This window comes from Anopheles moucheti, chromosome 2, assembly GCF_943734755.1.
Source record: "Anopheles moucheti chromosome 2, idAnoMoucSN_F20_07, whole genome shotgun sequence".
NCBI classification, from domain to species: domain Eukaryota; kingdom Metazoa; phylum Arthropoda; class Insecta; order Diptera; family Culicidae; genus Anopheles; species Anopheles moucheti.
In genome coordinates, this window is record NC_069140.1 from 51,304,747 (window position 1) to 51,324,399 (window position 19,653).

The following is a 19,653-nucleotide window of genomic DNA, read 5'->3' on the forward strand; positions in this document are numbered from 1 at the left end:
TGTTCTCCGTTTTGCTTTTCGCATCAAATGATACCACGATGGTGGGTACTGCATACAGGTGTCACAATAATTAGATTCCCGTTTTGCAAGTGCTGCTGCACACGGCCAACGTCTCGAAAGTGAAGAAAAGTGTCGTTTTTACGTGGTTCACAAAATACCGTGGGACACCTCCTTTGTACGAGTGGGTGGGCGCGCGCGCGTTCATATCCCTGTGTATTGTGTGCGCTGGTGTGTTTGTGTGCACCTGCTGTGTGTGCTGTGTGTGTGTGTGCGTGTCCGGAAGACATCAAACTTCTGGTCGGATTTTAAGCAAATTGTGTAATCTTCCGTGCATTGTGGTGACGTCGCGGAGTGTGTTTCCTGCCTGAATCCTGCCCCAGTTCGGCAAAACGGTGGAGTCCGGAATCATCAACAAGATGGGCGACCACGGCCCGGACATGAACACGCTGGAGACTGGTAATATAGGGCTACTTCAGTTGTAGGGCATTCTGCCCACGCGGACGGGAACGAAAGATGGAACGAGTGTGTCCGGCGGCATTGGTAGGATATTGGCAGACATCTTCGAACAGGAGAAGTTTCATATAGCTTGGTTATATGAATGCTGATAGGACAAGAGGCAATCCAGAGTTTAAGTTCCCCTTATTTATCCCGGGATACATGCAAAATATTAACTCACGCATATGATGTACATAAAAAAGAGCATTTTGGACATGGCTGACATTGCACTCGACGATTATCTCTGATGAAGGTGCCAATGCACCCGACAGTCGGACGCCTGCAGTTGCGTGTTGTCCGGTACCACGCTGAAGGTAATTTTCTGGAGCCAATGTGACTGGCAAACAATCCACCAGGTTGTACAGGTGTAACTGACTCATCTGATCAATGAGTCATACGGTGCGAAAAGTGCAATGTCCTGAATATACCTCAGCGGCACCAACAGTTCTTACGGTACATACAAGAACATCTCAAACGAATGTACATGCATCTAAGAGGAATTCGTTGCAAGTTCAATAATAAATGCAAAATTAATGTTCCCAGTTTACAGGCATCGATTTTAAACAGTATGTATTTCGGATCATTAATTGTCGATTGGGTGATTTTAGCATTTTCACATGTCCATCACGGAGTTTGGGTTGTTGTTGGTTATAAGATTAAGCTTCTTGGCATCTATTCAAGATACGCTATATAACCATGGCACAACGTTCCAACTGTGTCACAACAACCATTGCATAGGTTTGCGATACGAAGACTCTAGTGGGGATACTCTAGAAGCGTCTGTGCATATTCTGACTGGATTAAACAGAAGATTAGGATATACACGGCTCAACAATAAGTCAGCTCTGGGAGCAAATGTACACTGAATCGTGCCTTTCCCATATACAAAAGTGCCTCAACAGTACAATATTGAGTACAGAAATTTTTTTCCTAGTGTAACGACTCACTCAGTTATACCTTGACTGCCATAGGTATTTTATGCTACGGGGAAAAGGTCCGGAAGGTGTTTAATACAAATCCCATCGTCTGTCAAACCAGCAAAATTTTTGAAATTGTTTGTAGGACAAGATTGACATTGGACAAGAACTAACATTCAATTAGAAATGTTGATCTTTTCGATATCTGCGATATCTGTTGATACTCTGTTATATCTGCCTTCTTCAACTTTTCATATTGTTTAGGGTATTCCTCAGAAAGTAAAGAATTCCTCAGTAATATGTATTTATTGGTTTTATAGTTATTATCGTATATAAGAAAACTTTTATATATTTTGTTGCTGGAATTCTTTAAAGCGACGGCCCAAAAATGCTATGCAGTTGCCTGGTGTCATTCTAATCACATGTTCATCCCCCTTGAATATTTCTGGCTAGTCTGATTTGCTGGATAATATTAAACGCAATGTACAACTCATTATCCTCTTGTTTTCCTATTTGATGTGACTACAATGTTTTACTATCTAGACTCAAAGCTTTTTGCGTAAGGAGCTTAAGTTTCGTATGAGTTTCTATTTGTTGTAACACATAGTTATTGTTATGATATTATCATTGCTACAGCAAAAATCTGAAGCAAGACAAACAAACGTAACGATGTAACATAATCCACTCTCTCCGGTTGGGATGATTGAATGTAATGCCTTCGGCTGGGGATACCGATTCGCCGTGCAACAATCCTACATTCCCACGCAAAGTTATGAACCACCAATCGCCAACCGCCAACCAAAGAGATTGATTCATGGGCTGGGCTAATTCCACAAAGTGTCAACTATCGCAGGTACTCATAAGATACATTTCGATTGCTGGTCACGTTCGAAATGCTGGACGCGGAATAATCATACCAGCATTAGGTACAATCCACGTACAACCAAAAAAAAACGGAAAACTGAAGAACATCTTATTTTCATCCACCACCGTTCGCTCGGTGTGGAAGCTATTGCTGGAGCTTTCTTATCGATTGGCCCCGTCCAGGCGTGTTGGCATTACTAGCGCAGCAAATGCAATCCAACCCATCGGGCCACATCTTATAACGAAACTGCCAACCGTGAGCATTCCCGCTGTGCCTTCGTGTGTAGCATTGCAACGTCCTTGGTACCCGCACCTCGTTGCTGCGTGCCCGTTTGCCACCATCGAGGCATTTCCTTGAACTTCGATGACACAAAAGTCCCCGTCATTCCGGCATCTTTTACTGCTGCTACGCAAAGGATGGGAGCAACAAGCCGAGATGCGCTGAACGACGCAAACAATATGCGGGATGGGATCTTACGAGAAAGCTTCCTTCTCCCCGGCGGGTGCCTAGTTTTTGAGACACGTTGCATTGCATGTCGGGTTGTCACTTACACTCGGCACGGAAGACGCACTTCCAACCAAGACGGTTTTGTCCATTTCAACCCTGGAACGGATCTGCCACCACTGCAGGCAAACGAGCGCGAAGGTATTTCGATTGGAGCACCTCAAGAGACGAATGGTGTGGATCTGCAATGAAAATGAATTCAATGAAGATGATGTCGGAAGCCAGCGCCCTATACGGTGGAGTCGTTTCGTGAGGACACGAGTGGTAGTGGCAACTGGCCGTTATGGGTGTTGTGCACGAACCAAACGTTGTAGCCCATTCTTTCGATCCCTTGAGAGCTGTTGACCACCGTCCACACTCGTCCAGCCAAACATCCAAAGCCACTGCAGCGACAAACGAGAGCACAGTGTAAGGAGTTTATCGGACATTCAGCACAAAAGACCCCAAAATGCGCTGTTAGGAAGGACTACTTACAGGCCAACGCTATTGGTGGAATGCCATTTTGGGAGAACAGCCGGTACCTTCCCTCTAGTACAGATCGATTAGTCCACTCAACTGCGCTTACCAACATAATGGATTACCGTGTGCAAATATGGTTGAAGTTGGACGCGTTCTCACACTCGTTACTGATTACGGTCGTTAGACGTGCCTGATCAACAGAAGAAATCCCCCAACAAGAAATAGAAATGTTTTAATGAAATTCTGATACTTTTGGGACCTACGTTGTTGTGCTGAGGTGACGGTTTTGTTGCATCGAAAGCTAGCCAGGCTTATCCAAACAGTTCCAGCAATCGTCAATAATCCAATTAAAGTGGATTTGCATGAACGAGTAACGAGTGCCTAACCTGCTATAGCACGCTCTTCGAGGGAAAGAAAATGATTTTCTTTCCCTTGCTCAGCTTGGAATTTCATAACTTAAAATGGAAGCGTTCTTTGAAGTACGAATTGCGGCATAGGCAAGAGGGATAAAAATACATTCCAAATTCAATGCGTTCTGAATGAGTGGTTTGAAACACGGGACACAATAAGGCTTTCCGATGTCAATTTGGTTTCCTTTTACCATTGACTGTTCCACCATTCAGAAAAACAGTTTGGGAATTTATTCTTAGCTTTCAGTTTTCAAGTTGTCGAATTTCCTCGAGAAACTTTTCTGCGAGTTTACTTATTTATACATGTTGCGAGCGGCCCGGGGAAACTAAATGATGAACACTATTCTTCGCTACAGTTAGACGTGCGGTTGTAGCCGGTTGAATATTTTATTCCGAAATTCGATTGAGTGAGTGCTGTCGAAAAACGGAGCTTTCGACCTTTTGCGCACAACACACGCGTTATTTTATTTTGTTTTTGCTGGAAAGCGCATCGTGACTTGAAGCAACGTTAAACTATGTGTCGGGAGCCGTAGCAAATGGAGTTCTTGCTGTGATGGCAAGGTTTGAGAAAATGTATTTCTCTTTTTTATATGGCTCCCATAGTGTAAAACAACGATGCGATGTAGGCAGTAGCAGCGTTGGTCGAATGTTTTGCTGAGCTTCACAAGAGGGTTTAAACCACGAGCGGGTGAAAAGCTGGATAAGCAGACAGAAGGTCACAAAAGTCGTAAAAAATGGAAGCATATTGCATAGGGATAACATTTCATTTACTTGCGATTTTGTCTAGAATGGAAATTTCATCTGCTTCGCATTTGGAGTATTTCAGAACTTGCGCCAGAATCATAAATCAGAATACTTACATGAAATGAAACAGCTGTTCGAAACAAATGTAATTTATTCCTCCAAGTGCTACCCAAGATGGTAGGCTCTATAACGTTCAAAGCTTCTTTCATTTCTTTAAGTAACTAAAAGTCCACCATTGCTAATGGAGGTGTATTCCAATCCAATCGGTCCAATACGATGGAAACCATCACCCTTGTTAGCAACGTTCAATTGGTATGAAATTGTGTTTTCCAGATAAAAGTGTCATCAATTATGTGCTATTTTATAAGCTGTGTTACAGCTGTAAGAGCACAGCTGCTGGCTTGCTTAGCAGGATGGCTTCCAGTGGAGGATCAATCCCCTTGGAGGCCCAGGGCGGAATTATAGTTGGGGCCTCTTATTTTAAAATCGATGCAGGAGGGAAGGGGAACTTTGAGGGGACTTGGCATGAGACAAGGCGAAAAGCGCAGTAAGAAAGGGCCTACTCCGCCTACCGTCTTATTCGCCGCTGGGCCACCCCTAATCATCTTCTTCAAATGGTCCGCCAGGGCCATCACCATCTTCGAATACAATAACGGAACCGGCTATATCACCACCAACACCAGTTACCACTGTATCTGTACTCTTCTAAATGGAGCTACAATCATACGTACGCCAATTTCGAGAAGCAGCACGTGGTGGAATTTACAACTACAGCATTCAAGGAGCACTTTGCCATCGAATTGGTTCGCTCGCAGTGCTTCCGGGATATTCGCCATGCAACACTCAGTTGCAGCGGATACATGAGGACACAGTATCAAAATTCAATGATCATTGTTTGTGCTTTTGGGCAAACCAGATCTGTTCATCACCGTAACTTGTGATCCGAGTCTTGATAACAGGAATATAGTCCAGTACGATTTGCAATACAGAATGAGCGAGTTACTAAGTTGTGAATTTGGATTCTTTTATTTATTTGTTATTTAGTGGATTGTTTAACATTGTGTATCCCATTAAGCAAACAACGCAAATTTTATTTAATAATAATAGTAATTTGTGTTATGCACAACCGGTTAGATTTGCATAGCTTTCAGCATTTGAAAACAAAAATCAAGTCAAGTTTTTGTGTTGAAAGACTACCTCCATGATCAAACAAACATCAGCAAAGTATAGAAAACAAAGTTCCCTTGCGTACAACTCAGAGTTCTATTGCGTAGCCCTGAAACCGGGCCGTTAAGCTAGTCTATATATAAACGTTTGTATGAGCTAAGGAGAACCATAACGCCACTACTTGGATCACATTTTATACGATTTACGTACATTTACGATTCCTGATTTGTCCAACGTCTTCTACGATTTTTCGCCCAAGGTATAGTTTTCAATCGGTTCACTTCTTCAGTAACAATCATCGAATTTTCTTAGAAACCTGTTTCGCTCATGTTGATGTTTTAGGCGATGAACAACACAATTGTTTTTTGATTTGCGATACCAGGAAAGCATGCTTTTCAAGAGGTGACACCTGCAGTGTGGAATAAATTTGCCCATCACTATTGCATTGCCTACTATCAAACCCGTGAGAGCGTTCACTAGTTTAAGGAAGATGCTGTTTTCAGATTTCCGATACCAGGAGAGCATCCACGGAAGAGCACATAGTACAGCAATTTTGCTCGAAACCGCCGAAAGGTATGCAATGTTTACACATCAACTTTCCCGTTGGTCGTGAAAAATTTCTTCGAAAACTTCAGTTTCCGAGTGTATAGTACCAGGAGAGCATCCACGGAGAAGGTAGCACCTTCTACAGCAATTTTGGTCGAAAACCGCCGAAAGGTATGCAATATTTCAACACTAACTTTCCCGTTGGTGGAGAAAAATTTCTTCGAAAACTACCAGTTTCCGAATGTATAGTACCAGGAGAGCATCCACGGAAGAGGTAGCACCTGGTAATTTTGCCCGCCTAAAGGTATGCAATGTTTATACACTAACTTTCCATACAAACCAGCTGTTTTCAGATTTCCGATACCAGGAGAGCATGTACTTCAAGAGATGACCCTCAGCCACTCAGACACCTGAGGGTCACCACCCACCTCCCACGGGTCACCACCCACCTCAGAAGTGTCACCACTCACCTCTCACGGGCCGCCATCAACCTCCTACGAGTCACCACCCACCACCCGCCTTCTTGGCCGTCATCTTGTCCGCCATCTTGTCCGCCTTCTTTGTCGCCATCTTGTGTACGCCATCTTGTCCGCCATCTTGGCCCCAATCTTGGCCGCCATCTTGTCCGCCATCTTGTCCGCCATCTTGTCCGCCATCTTGTCCGCCATCTTGACCGCCATCTTGGCCGCCATCTTGTCCGCCATCTTGGCCGCCATCTTGTCCGCCATCTTGTGTCCGCCATCTTGGCCGCCATCTTGTCCGCCATCTTGTGTCCGCCATCTTGTCCACCATCTTGGCCGCCATCTTGGCCGCCATCTTGTGTCCGCCATCTTGTCCGCCATCTTGTCCGCCATCTTGGCCGCCATCTTGTCCGCCATCTTGTGTCCGCCATCTTGTCCGCCATCTTGACCGCCATCTTGGCCGCCATCTTGTCCGCCATCTTGGCCGCCATCTTGTCCGCCATCTTGTATCCGCCATCTTGTCCACCATCTTGGCCGCCATCTTGGCCGCCAACTTGTGTCCGCCATCTTGTCCGCCATCTTGTCCGCCATCTTGTCCGCCATCTTGTCCGCCATCTTGGCCGCCATCTTGTCCGCCATCTTGTCCGCCATCTTGTCCGCCATCTTCGCCGCCATCTTGTCCACCATCTTGGCCGTCATCTGGGCCGCCATCTTGCCCGCCATCTTGCCCGCCATCTTGTCCGCCATCTTGTGTCCGCCATCTTGTTCACCATCTGGGCCGCCATCTTGTCCGCCATCTTGTCCGCCATCTTGTGCGCCATCTTGTCCGCCATCTTGTCCGCCATCTTGTCCGCCATCTTGGCCGCCATCTTGTCCGCCATCTTGTCCGCCATCTTGTCCGCCATCTTGTCCGCCATCTTGTCCGCCATCTTGTGTCCGCCATCTTGTCCGCCATCTTGTCCGCCATCTTGTGTCCGCCATCTTGTGCGCCATCTTGGCCGCCATCTTGGCCGCCATCTTGGCCGCTATGTTGTGTCCGCCATCTTGTCCACCATCTTGGCCGCCATCTTGGCCGCCATCTTGTGTCCGCCATCTTGTGTCCGCCATCTTGTCCGCCATCTTGTGTCCGCCATCTTGACCGCCATCTTGTCCGCCATCTTGGCCGCCATCTTGTCCGCCATCTTGGCCGCCATCTTGTCCGCCATCTTGTGTCCGCCATCTTGTCCACCATCTTGGCCGCCATCTTGGCCGCCATCTTGTGTCCGCCATCTTGTCCGCCATCTTGTCCGCCATCTTGGCCGCCATCTTGTCCGCCATCTTGTCCGCCATCTTGTCCGCCATCTTGGCCGCCATCTTGTCCGCCATCTTGTCCGCCATCTTCGCCGCCATCTTGTCCACCATCTTGGCCGTCATCTGGGCCGCCATCTTGCCCGCCATCTTGACCGCCATCTTGTCCGCCATCTTGTCCGCCATCTTGTGTCCGCCATCTTGTTCACCATCTGGGCCGCCATCTTGTCCGCCATCTTGTGCGCCATCTTGTCCGCCATCTTGTCCGCCATCTTGTCCGCCATCTTGGCCGCCATCTTGTCCGCCATCTTGTACGCCATCTTGTCCGCCATCTTGTCCGCCATCTTGTCCGCCATCTTGTGTCCTCCATCTTATCCGCCATCTTGTCCGCCATCTTGTGTCCGCCATCTTGTGCGCCATCTTGGCCGCCATCTTGTGTCCGCCATCTTGTCCACCATCTTGGCCGCCATCTTGGCCGCCATCTTGTGTCCGCCATCTTGTGTCCGCCATCTTGTCCGCCATCTTGTGTCCGCCATCTTGACCGCCATCTTGTCCGCCATCTTGGCTGCCATCTTGTCCGCCATCTTGTCCGCCATCTTGTCCGCCATCTTGTGTCCGCCATCTTGTCCACCATCTTGTCCGCCATCTTGTCCGCCATCTTGGCCGCCATCTTGTCCGCCATCTTGTCCGCCATCTTGTGTCCGCCATCTTGACCGCCATCTTGTCCGCCATCTTGGCTGCCATCTTGTCCGCCATCTTGTCCGCCATCTTGGCCGCCATCTTGTCCGCCATCTTGTGTCCGCCATCTTGTCTACCATCTTGGCCGTCATCTGGGCCGCCATCTTGCCCGCCATCTTGCCCGCCATCTTGTCCGCCATCTTGTCCGCCATCTTGTGTCCGCCATCTTGGTCACCATCTGGGCCGCCATCTTGTCCGCCATCTTGTCCGCCATCTTGTCCGCCATCTTGTCCGCCATCTTGTCCGACATCTTGGCCGCCATCTTGTCCGCCATCTTGTACGCCATCTTGTCCGCCATCTTGTCCGCCATCTTGTCCGCCATCTTGTGTCCGCCATCTTGTCCGCCATCTTGTCCGCCATCTTGTGTCCGCCATCTTGTGCGCCATCTTGGCCGCCATCTTGGCCGCCATCTTGTCCGCCATCTTGTCCGCCATCTTCGCCGCCATCTTGGCCGCCATCTTGTCCGCCATCTTGTCCGCCATCTTGTCCGCCATCTTGTCCGCCATCTTGTCCGCCATCTTGTGTCCGCCATCTTGGCCGCCATCTTGTGTCCGCCATCTTGGCCGCCATCTTGTCCGCCATCTTGGTCCGCCATCTTGTGCGCCATCTTGTCCGCCATCTTGTCCACCATCTTGGCCGCCATCTTGGCCGCCATCTTGTCCGCCATCTTGTCCGCCATCTTGTCCGCCATCTTGGCCGCCATCTTGTCCGCCATCTTGTGTCCGCCATCTTGTCCGCCATCTTGACCGCCATCTTGGCCGCCATCTTGTCCGCCATCTTGACCGCCATCTTGTCCGCCATCTTGTGTCCGCCATCTTGTCCACCATCTTGTCCGCCATCTTCGCCGCCATCTTGTCCACCATCTTGGCCGTCATCTGGGCCGCCATCTTGCCCGCCATCTTGTCCGCCATCTTGTCCGCCATCTTGTGTCCGCCATCTTGTTCACCATCTGGGCCGCCATCTTGGCCGCCATCTTGTCCGCCATCTTGTCCGCCATCTTGTCCGCCATCTTGTCCGCCATCTTGTCCGCCATCTTGTCCGCCATCTTGTACGCCATCTTGTCCGCCATCTTGTCCACCATCTTGTCCGCCATCTTGTGTCCGCCATCTTGTCCGCCATCTTGGCCGCCATCTTGTGTCCGCCATCTTGTGCGCCATCTTGGCCGCCATCTTGGCCGCCATCTTGTTTGCCATCTTGTCCACCATCTTGGCCGCCATCTTGGCCGCCATCTTGTGTCCGCCATCTTGTGTCCGCCATCTTGTCCGCCATCTTGTCCGCCATCTTGACCGCCATCTTGTCCGCCATCTTGGCTGCCATCTTGTCCGCCATCTTGGCCGCCATCTTGTCCGCCATCTTGTGTCCGCCATCTTGTCCACCATTTTGGCCGCCATCTTGGCCGCCATCTTGTGTCCGCCATCTTGTGTCCGCCATCTTGTCCGCCATCTTGTGTCCGCCATCTTGACCGCCATCTTGTCCGCCATCTTGGCTGCCATCTTGTCCGCCATCTTGTCCGCCATCTTGGCCGCCATCTTGTCCGCCATCTTGTGTCCGCCATCTTGTCCACCATCTTGGCCGTCATCTGGGCCGCCATCTTGCCCGCCATCTTGCCCGCCATCTTGTCCGCCATCTTGTCCGCCATCTTGTGTCCGCCATCTTGTTCACCATCTGGGCCGCCATCTTGTCCGCCATCTTGTGCGCCATCTTGTCCGCCATCTTGTCCGCCATCTTGTCCGCCATCTTGGCCGCCATCTTGTCCGCCATCTTGTACGCCATCTTGTCCGCCATCTTGTCCGCCATCTTGTCCGCCATCTTGTGTCCGCCATCTTGTCCGCCATCTTGTCCGCCATCTTGTGTCCGCCATCTTGTGCGCCATCTTGGCCGCCATCTTGGCCGCCATCTTGTCCGCCATCTTGTCCGCCATCTTCGCCGCCATCTTGTCCGCCATCTTGGCCGCCATCTTGGCCGCCATCTTGTCCGCCATCTTGTCCGCCATCTTGTCCGCCATCTTGTCCGCCATCTTGTCCGCCATCTTGTGTCCGCCATCTTGTCCGCCATCTTGGTCCGCCATCTTGTGTACGCCATCTTGTCCGCCATCTTGTCCGCCATCTTGTCCACCATCTTGGCCGCCATCTTGGCCGCCATCTTGTCCGCCATCTTGTCCGCCATCTTGTCCGCCATCTTCGCCGCCATCTTGTCCGCCATCTTGTGTCCGCCATCTTGTCCGCCATCTTGTCAGCCATCTTGGCCGCCATCTTGTCCGCCATCTTGACCGCCATCTTGGCCGCCATCTTGTCCGCCATCTTGTCCGCCATCTTGTGTCCGCCATCGTGTTCGCCATCTTGGCCGCCATCTTGTCCGCCATCTTGTCCGCCATCTTGTCCGCCTTCTTGTGTCCGCCATCTTGGCCGCCATCTGGGCCGCCATCTTGTCCGCCATCTTGTCCGCCATCTTGGCCGCCATCTTGTCCGCCATCTTGTGTCCACCATCTTGTCCGCCATCTTGTCCGCCATCTTGTGCGCCATCTTGGCCGCCATCTTGTCCGCCATCTTGTGTACGCCATCTTGTCCGCCATCTTGTCCGCCATCTTGTCCGCCATCTTGTGTACGCCATCTTGTCCGCCATCTTGTCCGCCATCTTGGTCCGCCATCTTGTCCGCCATCTTGTCCGCCATCTTGGCCGCCATCTTGTCCGCCATCTTGTCCGCCATCTTGTCCGCCATCTTGGCCGCCATCTTGTCCGCCATCTTGTTCGCCATCTTGGCCGCCATCTTGTGTCCTTCATCTTGGCCGCCATCTTGTCCGCCATCTTGTGTCCGCCATCTTGTCCGCCATCTTGTCCGCCATCTTGGTCGCCATCTTGTCCGCCATCTTGTCCGCCATCTTGTCCGCCATCTTCGCCGCCATCTTGTCCGCCATCTTGGCCGCCATCTTGTCCGCCATCTTGGCCGCCATCTTGTCCGCCATCTTGTCCGCCATCTTGGCCGCCATCTTGTGTCCGCCATCTTGTGTCCGCCATCTTGGCCGCCATCTTGTCCGCCATCTTCGCCGCCATCTTGTCCGCCATCTTGTGTCCGCCATCTTGTCCGCCATCTTGTCCGCCATCTTGTCCGCCATCTTGTCCGCCATTTTGGCCGGCATCTTGTCCGCCATCTTGGCCGCCATCTTGTTTGCCATCTTGTCCGCCATCTTCGCCGCCATCTTGTCCGCCATCTTGTCCGCCATCTTGTCCGCCATCTTCGCCGCCATCTTGTCCGCCATCTTGGCCGCCATCTTGTCCGCCATCTTGTTCGCCATCTTGGCCGCCATCTTGTGTCCTTCATCTTGGCCGCCATCTTGGTTGCCAGTTTGAAGGGAAGGGGGGGAAGGGGGATGGAAGATGGTACCTCTTGAACAACATGCTCTCCTGGTATCGGAAATCTGAAAATAGCTGGTTTGTATGAAAAGTTCGTGTATAAACATTGCATACCTTACGGCGGAAAATTGGTTGCAAAGTTAGTGTATAAACATTGCATACCTTACGGCGGAAAATTGGATGCAAAGTTAGTGTATACACATTGCATACCTTACGGCGCAGTACCAGGAGCTACCTCTTCCGTGGATGCTCTCCTGGTACTATACATTCGAAAACTGGTAGTTTTCGAAGAAATTTTTCACGACCAACGGGAAAATTAGTGTTTAAACATTGCATACTTTCTCATACATTGCATATTCTTCTATGCATTTAATTTATCACATAGAAACAAATGTTTTATATAACCAAGGAAGATATTTTTGATTAATTTTCTACCTTGTAAATTATTTTTTTTGTTATTATTTAACTTTGTTTTAAAATTTCCTAAAATCGCACAATCGGCACAAATTTTTTGGGGCCCCCAACACGGTGAGGCCCTAGGCGACCGCCTACTCCGCCTACCGTTTGATCCGCCGCTGCAGTATCGTAATGGCAATAGCTTGCAAATATTGCGGAAGTGAAAACAAGCATGGTTTCTATTCTAGCATCTAACGGTAGGATCATTTACGAGCAGATGAATGAAATCCCGTTCAAGACGTAGAATACGTGAATAGGTTGAAGTAAAAGGGCATATAAGGGTTCACGGGGCGGCCAGATGGTGTATTGGTAGCGCAGTCGGTCTGTACAAGACAGGGCCACGGAAAAATTTCATTTGGACCACCAAACTTCCGTACGCAGCACTGACTATCCTAAAAAAATAAAGGGGGGTAAATAAAGTAAAAAAAAATAGAAATGGTAGGCTTAAACATCCTAAAGATGTCGTGCCGATATAGACGAAGGAGTTTGAATACACTGCATACTTCTCTTGCGAAGCCGTGTAACCGGGCCGACATAGCTAATCAAATAAAAAAAATATTATCTTACCAAGGATGTATAAAATCTAAGGATATTTTCGATCAATTTTCTACCTTTTTAATTAGATTTTGTGCTATAAATTAACTCTGCTGCTAAATTTCAAAAAATCGCACAATCGGCACAAGTTGTTTGGGGCCCCCAATACGGCGAGGCCCTAGGCGACTGCCTACTCCGCCTACCGTTTGATCCGCCGCTGATGGCTTCCCATTATCTAAGCTAACCCCGGCGATTGTGGCGATAAGAGAAATTGGATAGAACAGGACAAAACGACCGCAGTTGCGTAATTGCAGCTATGGGTCCTTTTTTTAACAAATTTTACAACAAGACAAATAGGCGTTGGATGGACGATACACCTTCCTTTCTTTGCCCGTAAAACGCTTTCCATTCCAAAGCTCTATTGCAAGGGAATGCTTAAAATGACGTAATGGCAAATGTTACATTTTGTCGTGGTATTATTTTCTCTTTAATGGAAAGGTTTTTATGTAAACCCTTATAACTTTATCTGTGACTCTAATTTAATTTCACCATGAACTAAATAAGCTTTTTACTACTGAATAAAAACTGAGCTGAGTATTGAGCTGAACTCAGTACGCGAACAAGCTCAAAACGTTATCTTTATGAGCTTTATGAGGCCAACATACGGCAGCACATAAAATTATTGATAAAGTGTGGAAAAATAAACCATTTTGAAATAAAGCATATGCCTAAAGTACACACACACACACGCTCGTCTGGCGTGTTCGGTCTATTCCATTTGATCCTGGTTTCAATTTGACGCACTACTTATGGTCGCTTAGAAAAACCGACCGCAGCTCAATACATAAAGCACCGGGGCAACTTTATGATGCCGGCATATCATTCAGGGATCGCGTAATGCCGTAATGATGCCAACGAATCAACCATCGCATTGGAAATGGGCTTCCAGAACCAAACAATGAAGTAGCGAATATTGGGCTTCCAATGCAAAATGAATTGGCTGCCAAGTTTATGATGCTTTTGGGTGTTTTCGCACATTTTACGAGCATCTTGGTGCTGTGTGTACCTGCGAGATGAACCATTCCGGTGCCGGCAATGCTTGATAGCCGTGACCGTTCCGTCCCGTTCGTGCTTCCGGTGCCCCGATTCCCGAACTCTTTCGCTTCCCGTCCGGCTAACGCGTCCCAGGCTCCAGGACATTAACGCGTTGCCGTTCATTCAGATTATGTTGTGCTCATTTCAGTTGTGCCGGCCGTGTTGGGGCTGACGGCGGCCGCCATATTGGCCGTGACGGCATGCTTCTGTGCCCGTCGCTTCCGCCGGCAGAACAAGAAGGCGGGCCATGAAGCATCCTCGCTACCGTTCCAGCCACCGCGGCCACCGAAAGCGGTCCGCTCGCCGAGCGGCCAACCACCGCAGTATCTGAAGAAATCGCCGTCACCGACAAGCATTAAGCCACTGCCGGGCCATCTGCCGGCACAGTCACCGACCGAGCAGGCGACGGTGGCGGCAACAACGACCACCACCACCACGAGCATTGTACCGCCGACCAAGTACACCGAGGAGAACGAACTGATTCCGAAGAATGCGCAGCTGGAACCAAAGTCCCCGGACGTGTCGGAACTGGGCGATCCGATGAGCGAGAATGGCGACGGCATCGAGCACGGTAAGCTCGGTACCATTGTGTTCAAGCTGCGCTTTCTGGCCGACCGAAGTGCGCTGGTGGTGTCGGTGGTCCGGTGCCGTGGACTACCGGGCAAGAACCATGGAACGGCGGTCGCCGAACTCAGCACGATGGCGGGCGGTACGCTGTGCAATGGAAGCGCCAACGGAAAGCAAACGGCTACCGATCCGTACGTGAAATTGCAGCTGTTGCCGGACAAGCAGCACAAGGTGAAAACTAGGTAAGTTTCAACTTCATCGCGGATTTGAATGTCTTATCGAGCCTCACGAGCGAACAACAACACAGCGAACCTCGGGGTCGGGGAGAATGGAATGGAGGACAATTAATTCTGAAGGTCAAGGAATGAAAGCAGGAATAATCCGCGAGAGAAAAACATACGCATGCCTTGCCGGAACATCGGCGACAGTAATAAAACTTTGGCCACCATTGCGATGCGAATGAAAGCTGTAACAGCTGGGGTGATAAATATAGCAACAGATGCGGAGAAAGTTTTCCCCAGTAACGAGCGAGGAATTGAAAAGTAATCCATTTAGAGGGACCCTTTCCCGGCGCTTCTCCTTCCCATCCTTTCCGAGCGGTCACAGATGTTTTCCAAAAATAAATGCATAATCTTCCTGAGGGCTGTGCTGACAACGGTACACAATCATTTCGCAGGCGTTCAAGTGCGAAGTAATCGCAATGATTGGATATTTTCGCAGCTTTTCTTTCCGTCGTTCATTTCCTTCACGGTTCGTTTTTTCTTCCAGAGTTTTACGCAACACCCGTAACCCGGTGTACGACGAGGACTTTACCTTCTACGGATTAACGCTGAACGAGCTGACTGGAATGTCGTTGCATTTCGTGGTGCTAAGCTTCGATCGGTACAGCCGGGACGACGTGATCGGGGAGGTGGTGTGCCCGCTCAGTGGCATAGATCTGCAGCAGATCGAGAACCAGCAGGTCGCGCTGAGTCGCGAGATCCAACCGCGCAGCCTGAAGATACGGGCCCAGGGGCGTGGTGAGCTGCTGATCTCGCTCTGCTGGCAACCGGCCGCCGCACGATTGACCGTGGTTTTGCTGAAGGCACGCAATCTACCCCGCATGGACGTGACCGGGTTGGCGGATCCGTACGTGAAGATCTACCTGCTGTACAATGGGCAACGCATCGCCAAGAAGAAGACGCACGTTAAGAAGCGCACCCTGAGCCCGGTCTTTAACGAAAGCTTCGCGTTTGACATACCGACCACCGAAGGTGCCGGTGCCGCGCTGGACGGTGTATCGCTCGAGCTGATGCTGCTGGACTGGGACCGGGTGACGAAGAATGAGGTGATTGGCCGTCTGGAGCTGGGTGGACCACGCAGCAATGGATCGGCTCTGAACCACTGGAAGGAAGTGTGCAACTCGCCACGTCGTCAAATAGCAGACTGGCACAAGCTGCGCGAATAAGAAGGTTCACCCAGTGGTCGTGGTCTTGTTTCGCTTATGTTCTTCATTCGATGAAGCATGTTTCACCTTTAATAGGTTAACCACCAAATGACTATATGTCCCTTATGAACTGAACAAGAGCAAGATAGACAATTGTAGTAGCATATATACACACCCAGGATGAATCCACCATCAAGCGAATCAAAACTCATACAAGGCATCTATTGAAGAGCACGTCAAATTAACAAATTTCAGTCCCGAGCACATCACATCTTGGGACTGCCATCGGTTTTGATCACCTACATGGAATTCTCTGACATTTTGCCCATCTTAACACACATTACCATTAGCAACGCAGAATCTGTGCAGTATTTAGTAGCTCCTAGCTTTTGATGGTCTAACGTGTAGAATTTACTATTTTGCGTTACATACATCACTCAACACCATCGAACATCTAACAGTTCCAATGATTCACGCCACTTTATACCACCTGCTTCTCACACGATACCTCCAGCGCCATTTAAACAAAAGCAACATCACCCTTCCCATCATTAGTTCTCACTAGTAGAAAGGAGCTTAAGAATAAAATTGACAAAAAGAGTTCTATATACATATATTATATACAAACACTAAACAGATCCTTAAAGATGCACATCACATAGAGAAGGATATCTATTCTGATTGCTACGTACAGTTGCGGTGAATCTATTTGGAGGACTTTTGGAAAACTCGAACTGCATTTCACACGCTTTTCCAACGATTTCCCAACACCAGTTGGGGCTAGAAATTAAATGAGAGCAAATGAGCTAATCAAGAAGAATAGAGCACCTGAAGCACTCCACACACGCGATACTACTCCAGCGCTGATGCTACTCCCTTCCTAGCCTAAATGATGTGTGCTTCTGTAGGCTTGTATGAAGAAAAAAAAACAGCTGGAAGTATACAATTCGCAAAAGATTGTCAGAAGTGAGACACTAAGATCATGCCGTAGCCAAGGGATAGTGCTCTGGTGGGTCGCTCCAGGCGGGAAATGAACGGGAACGCTAACAATTTGGTACACCATATTTACTCTACCAGTAGTAGATGCAAAAGATGCAAACTGAATGCAAATATTTAAAAGCAAGCCCTTATAAACTGCAACTAGGCGGTGGCTATGGTCAATATGTAGGAGTAGTACTGCTGTCCCTTTGAATGCCTAGATACGGATGCGAACGATTGGTTCTTTATGAAAGAACCCAAGGAGGACACCATTAGCGTAGGGGATTCTTTGGAAGAATAGTATGTATGTACGTGCAAGAATAATGCATGGCCAGAAAGGGTGTAAAACCGACAAAGGATGGTCTAATTTACTGTAGATGTTAGTAGTGACAGGGTACGGAAATGGTTTAGTAGATCCTCCTTACAGGCGGATCGATGCGATTGATTGCTAGTGTGGTTGTGTTCGTTATACTTTCGCTTTGTTTTTAAAGTTGATAGTACCTTCCCGGTAGTTGCCGGCAACAAAACAGTAAGTGTGCTTTTATAGCTTCGATTTCTATCTCAAAAGCGGTAACCTCACGGTACCGTTGTACATATAGTTCTGCGATCGCATAAGCGAAATGGTCCCAGCAAACGAAAAGGTTCTTTTTAAGGATAGTATTATGCGTTCTATTTTAAAACTGTTCCCTCATACAGATACAACTCTTGGTAAGCGCAAATCAAACAACGTAGAATAATGCTGTGAATACGTAGTGTGTTACCAATTACTTTGGAGTGTAGCATTTCTAACTGATGGGGGCAGAGGTTGTTTTGGTTGCAGGATCAAGTTTGAAGTATGGCACACGCTGTTGCAGTAAAGTTTAAGTATTTCATAACCACGGTTCTGTTCATACCGAAAGGAAGGAAACAACGGGATAAGCTACATTTGATAACGCATGTGGAGAAAGTGTAGAGCTGGTAAAGCGAAGGAGTTACTCATTTGGAATCTCAATTCGAGCAAGTCAATCACTCCTGCACAAGTGTGCTGATTCTTACGATCGAAGCTTTTTTAACCTGATGCATTATACCTTATTGTTTGTTTCGTTGGTTCGTTTTTAATAACTTAAGATTGGGGATTATTTTAATCGAAAGAAAATAAATTGTTGAAACTAAATTTAATCTTTAAAAGAACTACCGTACAGTCGTCAAAATGGCAACGTAGTGTTAAGGAGCGTAACTGCAAGACAGACAGACGATGGGTCATCAATAGTTCTGCTGTGTGAATGTATATATACACATAATAAAGCTATGCTCTATTTTATGTTACGAAATCAGTACAATATAAAGTGGTATAATAAAAGTATAAAAAGTAAAACCATTCTGTTTCGATTGCGCTACGAAGACTTGCTTTCCGTAGGTTCCGTTGGATCATCTTTAAAGTTATCCGCCTGCTTCAGCAACCGGTTCAATCGTCGTCCGATCAGCTTCGGGTATTGGTTATGGCGGATGAGGAACTCTTTCGACTGATGCGTAACCGCACCGTTTGCCAGCTGGAATTGGCACAGCACGTGCAGGGGTTGCAGTAAATGTTCCCGGTACCGATCGTCTCGTTCCAATACGCTGAGAGCTTCGATTGCCGTCTCTAGAGTACTGAGACAACCTTCGGTAGGTTGGGTTCGGATAATGTAGCTACTCGTGCCGGATGATACGAGCTTCACCTGTCGCATTCCGTGTAGTGCGGTTGAGCTGTGATAGATAGCTTTCGCTTGTGGCCAAGTACCATCGATCAGTATCAAATTGTACGGACCTTCGCTCGGATCGATTTGTTCGATCGGAACAGAGTTTGCGCTGGGATATAGCAACAGGGATCGTTTGTCGGCCAATATCGTTTCTAGCTCCATATCGTGGCGGGGAAACTTTTTGCCCTTGTAAATAAGACATTTTCCTGGCGCGAGTCCAACAGATAACATGGGAGCGGTGCGTAGGGACCGTTTTTCTTCGGCAGGATGCTGTAGAAGTACTATGCGACCACCGGGATTAAGTGGTTCTGAAGGTAGAGCTGAACACCAGCATACCTGTGTGGGACGACTAAAAGGGAAAAAGGTAAAGCTATAAATGAGACACTTTGGTTGTAATTTTCTTCGAGGAATGCTCACGTAAAGCCTTCTTAACATAACTTTTGGTGTCATTTACTCGATAATCTTGAAACTATATTTTAAAGCAGTTTTTTTATTTGTTGATTGTATGCTTCTATAATCGTATTTACATTTCTTAGTACATCGTTTTTATTTTAGTCAAGCAAATAAAAAAGAAATACCGTGATTACAAGAATAAGCAAGACGTTCCAACTCACCAGCATTTGGTGCACACAGGCCTCATCCTAGGTGGATCCGCTGGGATATTGGCTAAGTCCTCCCATGCGGAGGATTCTAAAGCTAATTCACTCATATCTACTCCGATGATAAAAGCAACTCTAGCTTTAACACGATATTTCTTTTTAATTCTAGACTTCTTTGAAATACTTCACTCTTCCAGACAATTGGTCCATTCATGTCACGCTTTAGAACCATACGGTTTCTTGGAAAACGTAAACAAAACATCCATGCGTCAAATTCTTGACAGTTCACTTGCAAAAGTGTGCGTGCGATCCATTGACAGCGGAAAAACGCACTGG

General features: G+C 48.3%; 2 protein-coding genes across 2 annotated transcripts; one reads left to right on the forward strand and one right to left on the reverse strand.

Annotated features, from left to right (window-relative positions):
* Window positions 1–416: 416 nt before the first annotated feature.
* On the forward strand, window positions 417–18,334 carry LOC128300107 (synaptotagmin-4). Its single transcript, XM_053036122.1, has 3 exons — window positions 417–456; window positions 14,157–14,838; window positions 15,365–18,334. Exons 1-3 carry the CDS (start codon window positions 417–419, stop codon window positions 16,041–16,043), a joined length of 1,401 nt encoding a protein of 466 aa, XP_052892082.1. The 3' UTR covers window positions 16,044–18,334.
* On the reverse strand, window positions 18,199–19,515 carry LOC128300216 (tRNA-uridine aminocarboxypropyltransferase 2). The gene is made up of 2 exons (XM_053036243.1): window positions 19,333–19,515; window positions 18,199–19,067 (listed from the first exon to the last, which is right to left on the reverse strand). Exons 1-2 carry the CDS (start codon window positions 19,425–19,427, stop codon window positions 18,374–18,376), a joined length of 789 nt encoding a protein of 262 aa, XP_052892203.1. The 5' UTR covers window positions 19,428–19,515; the 3' UTR covers window positions 18,199–18,373.
* Window positions 19,516–19,653: the final 138 nt, after the last annotated feature.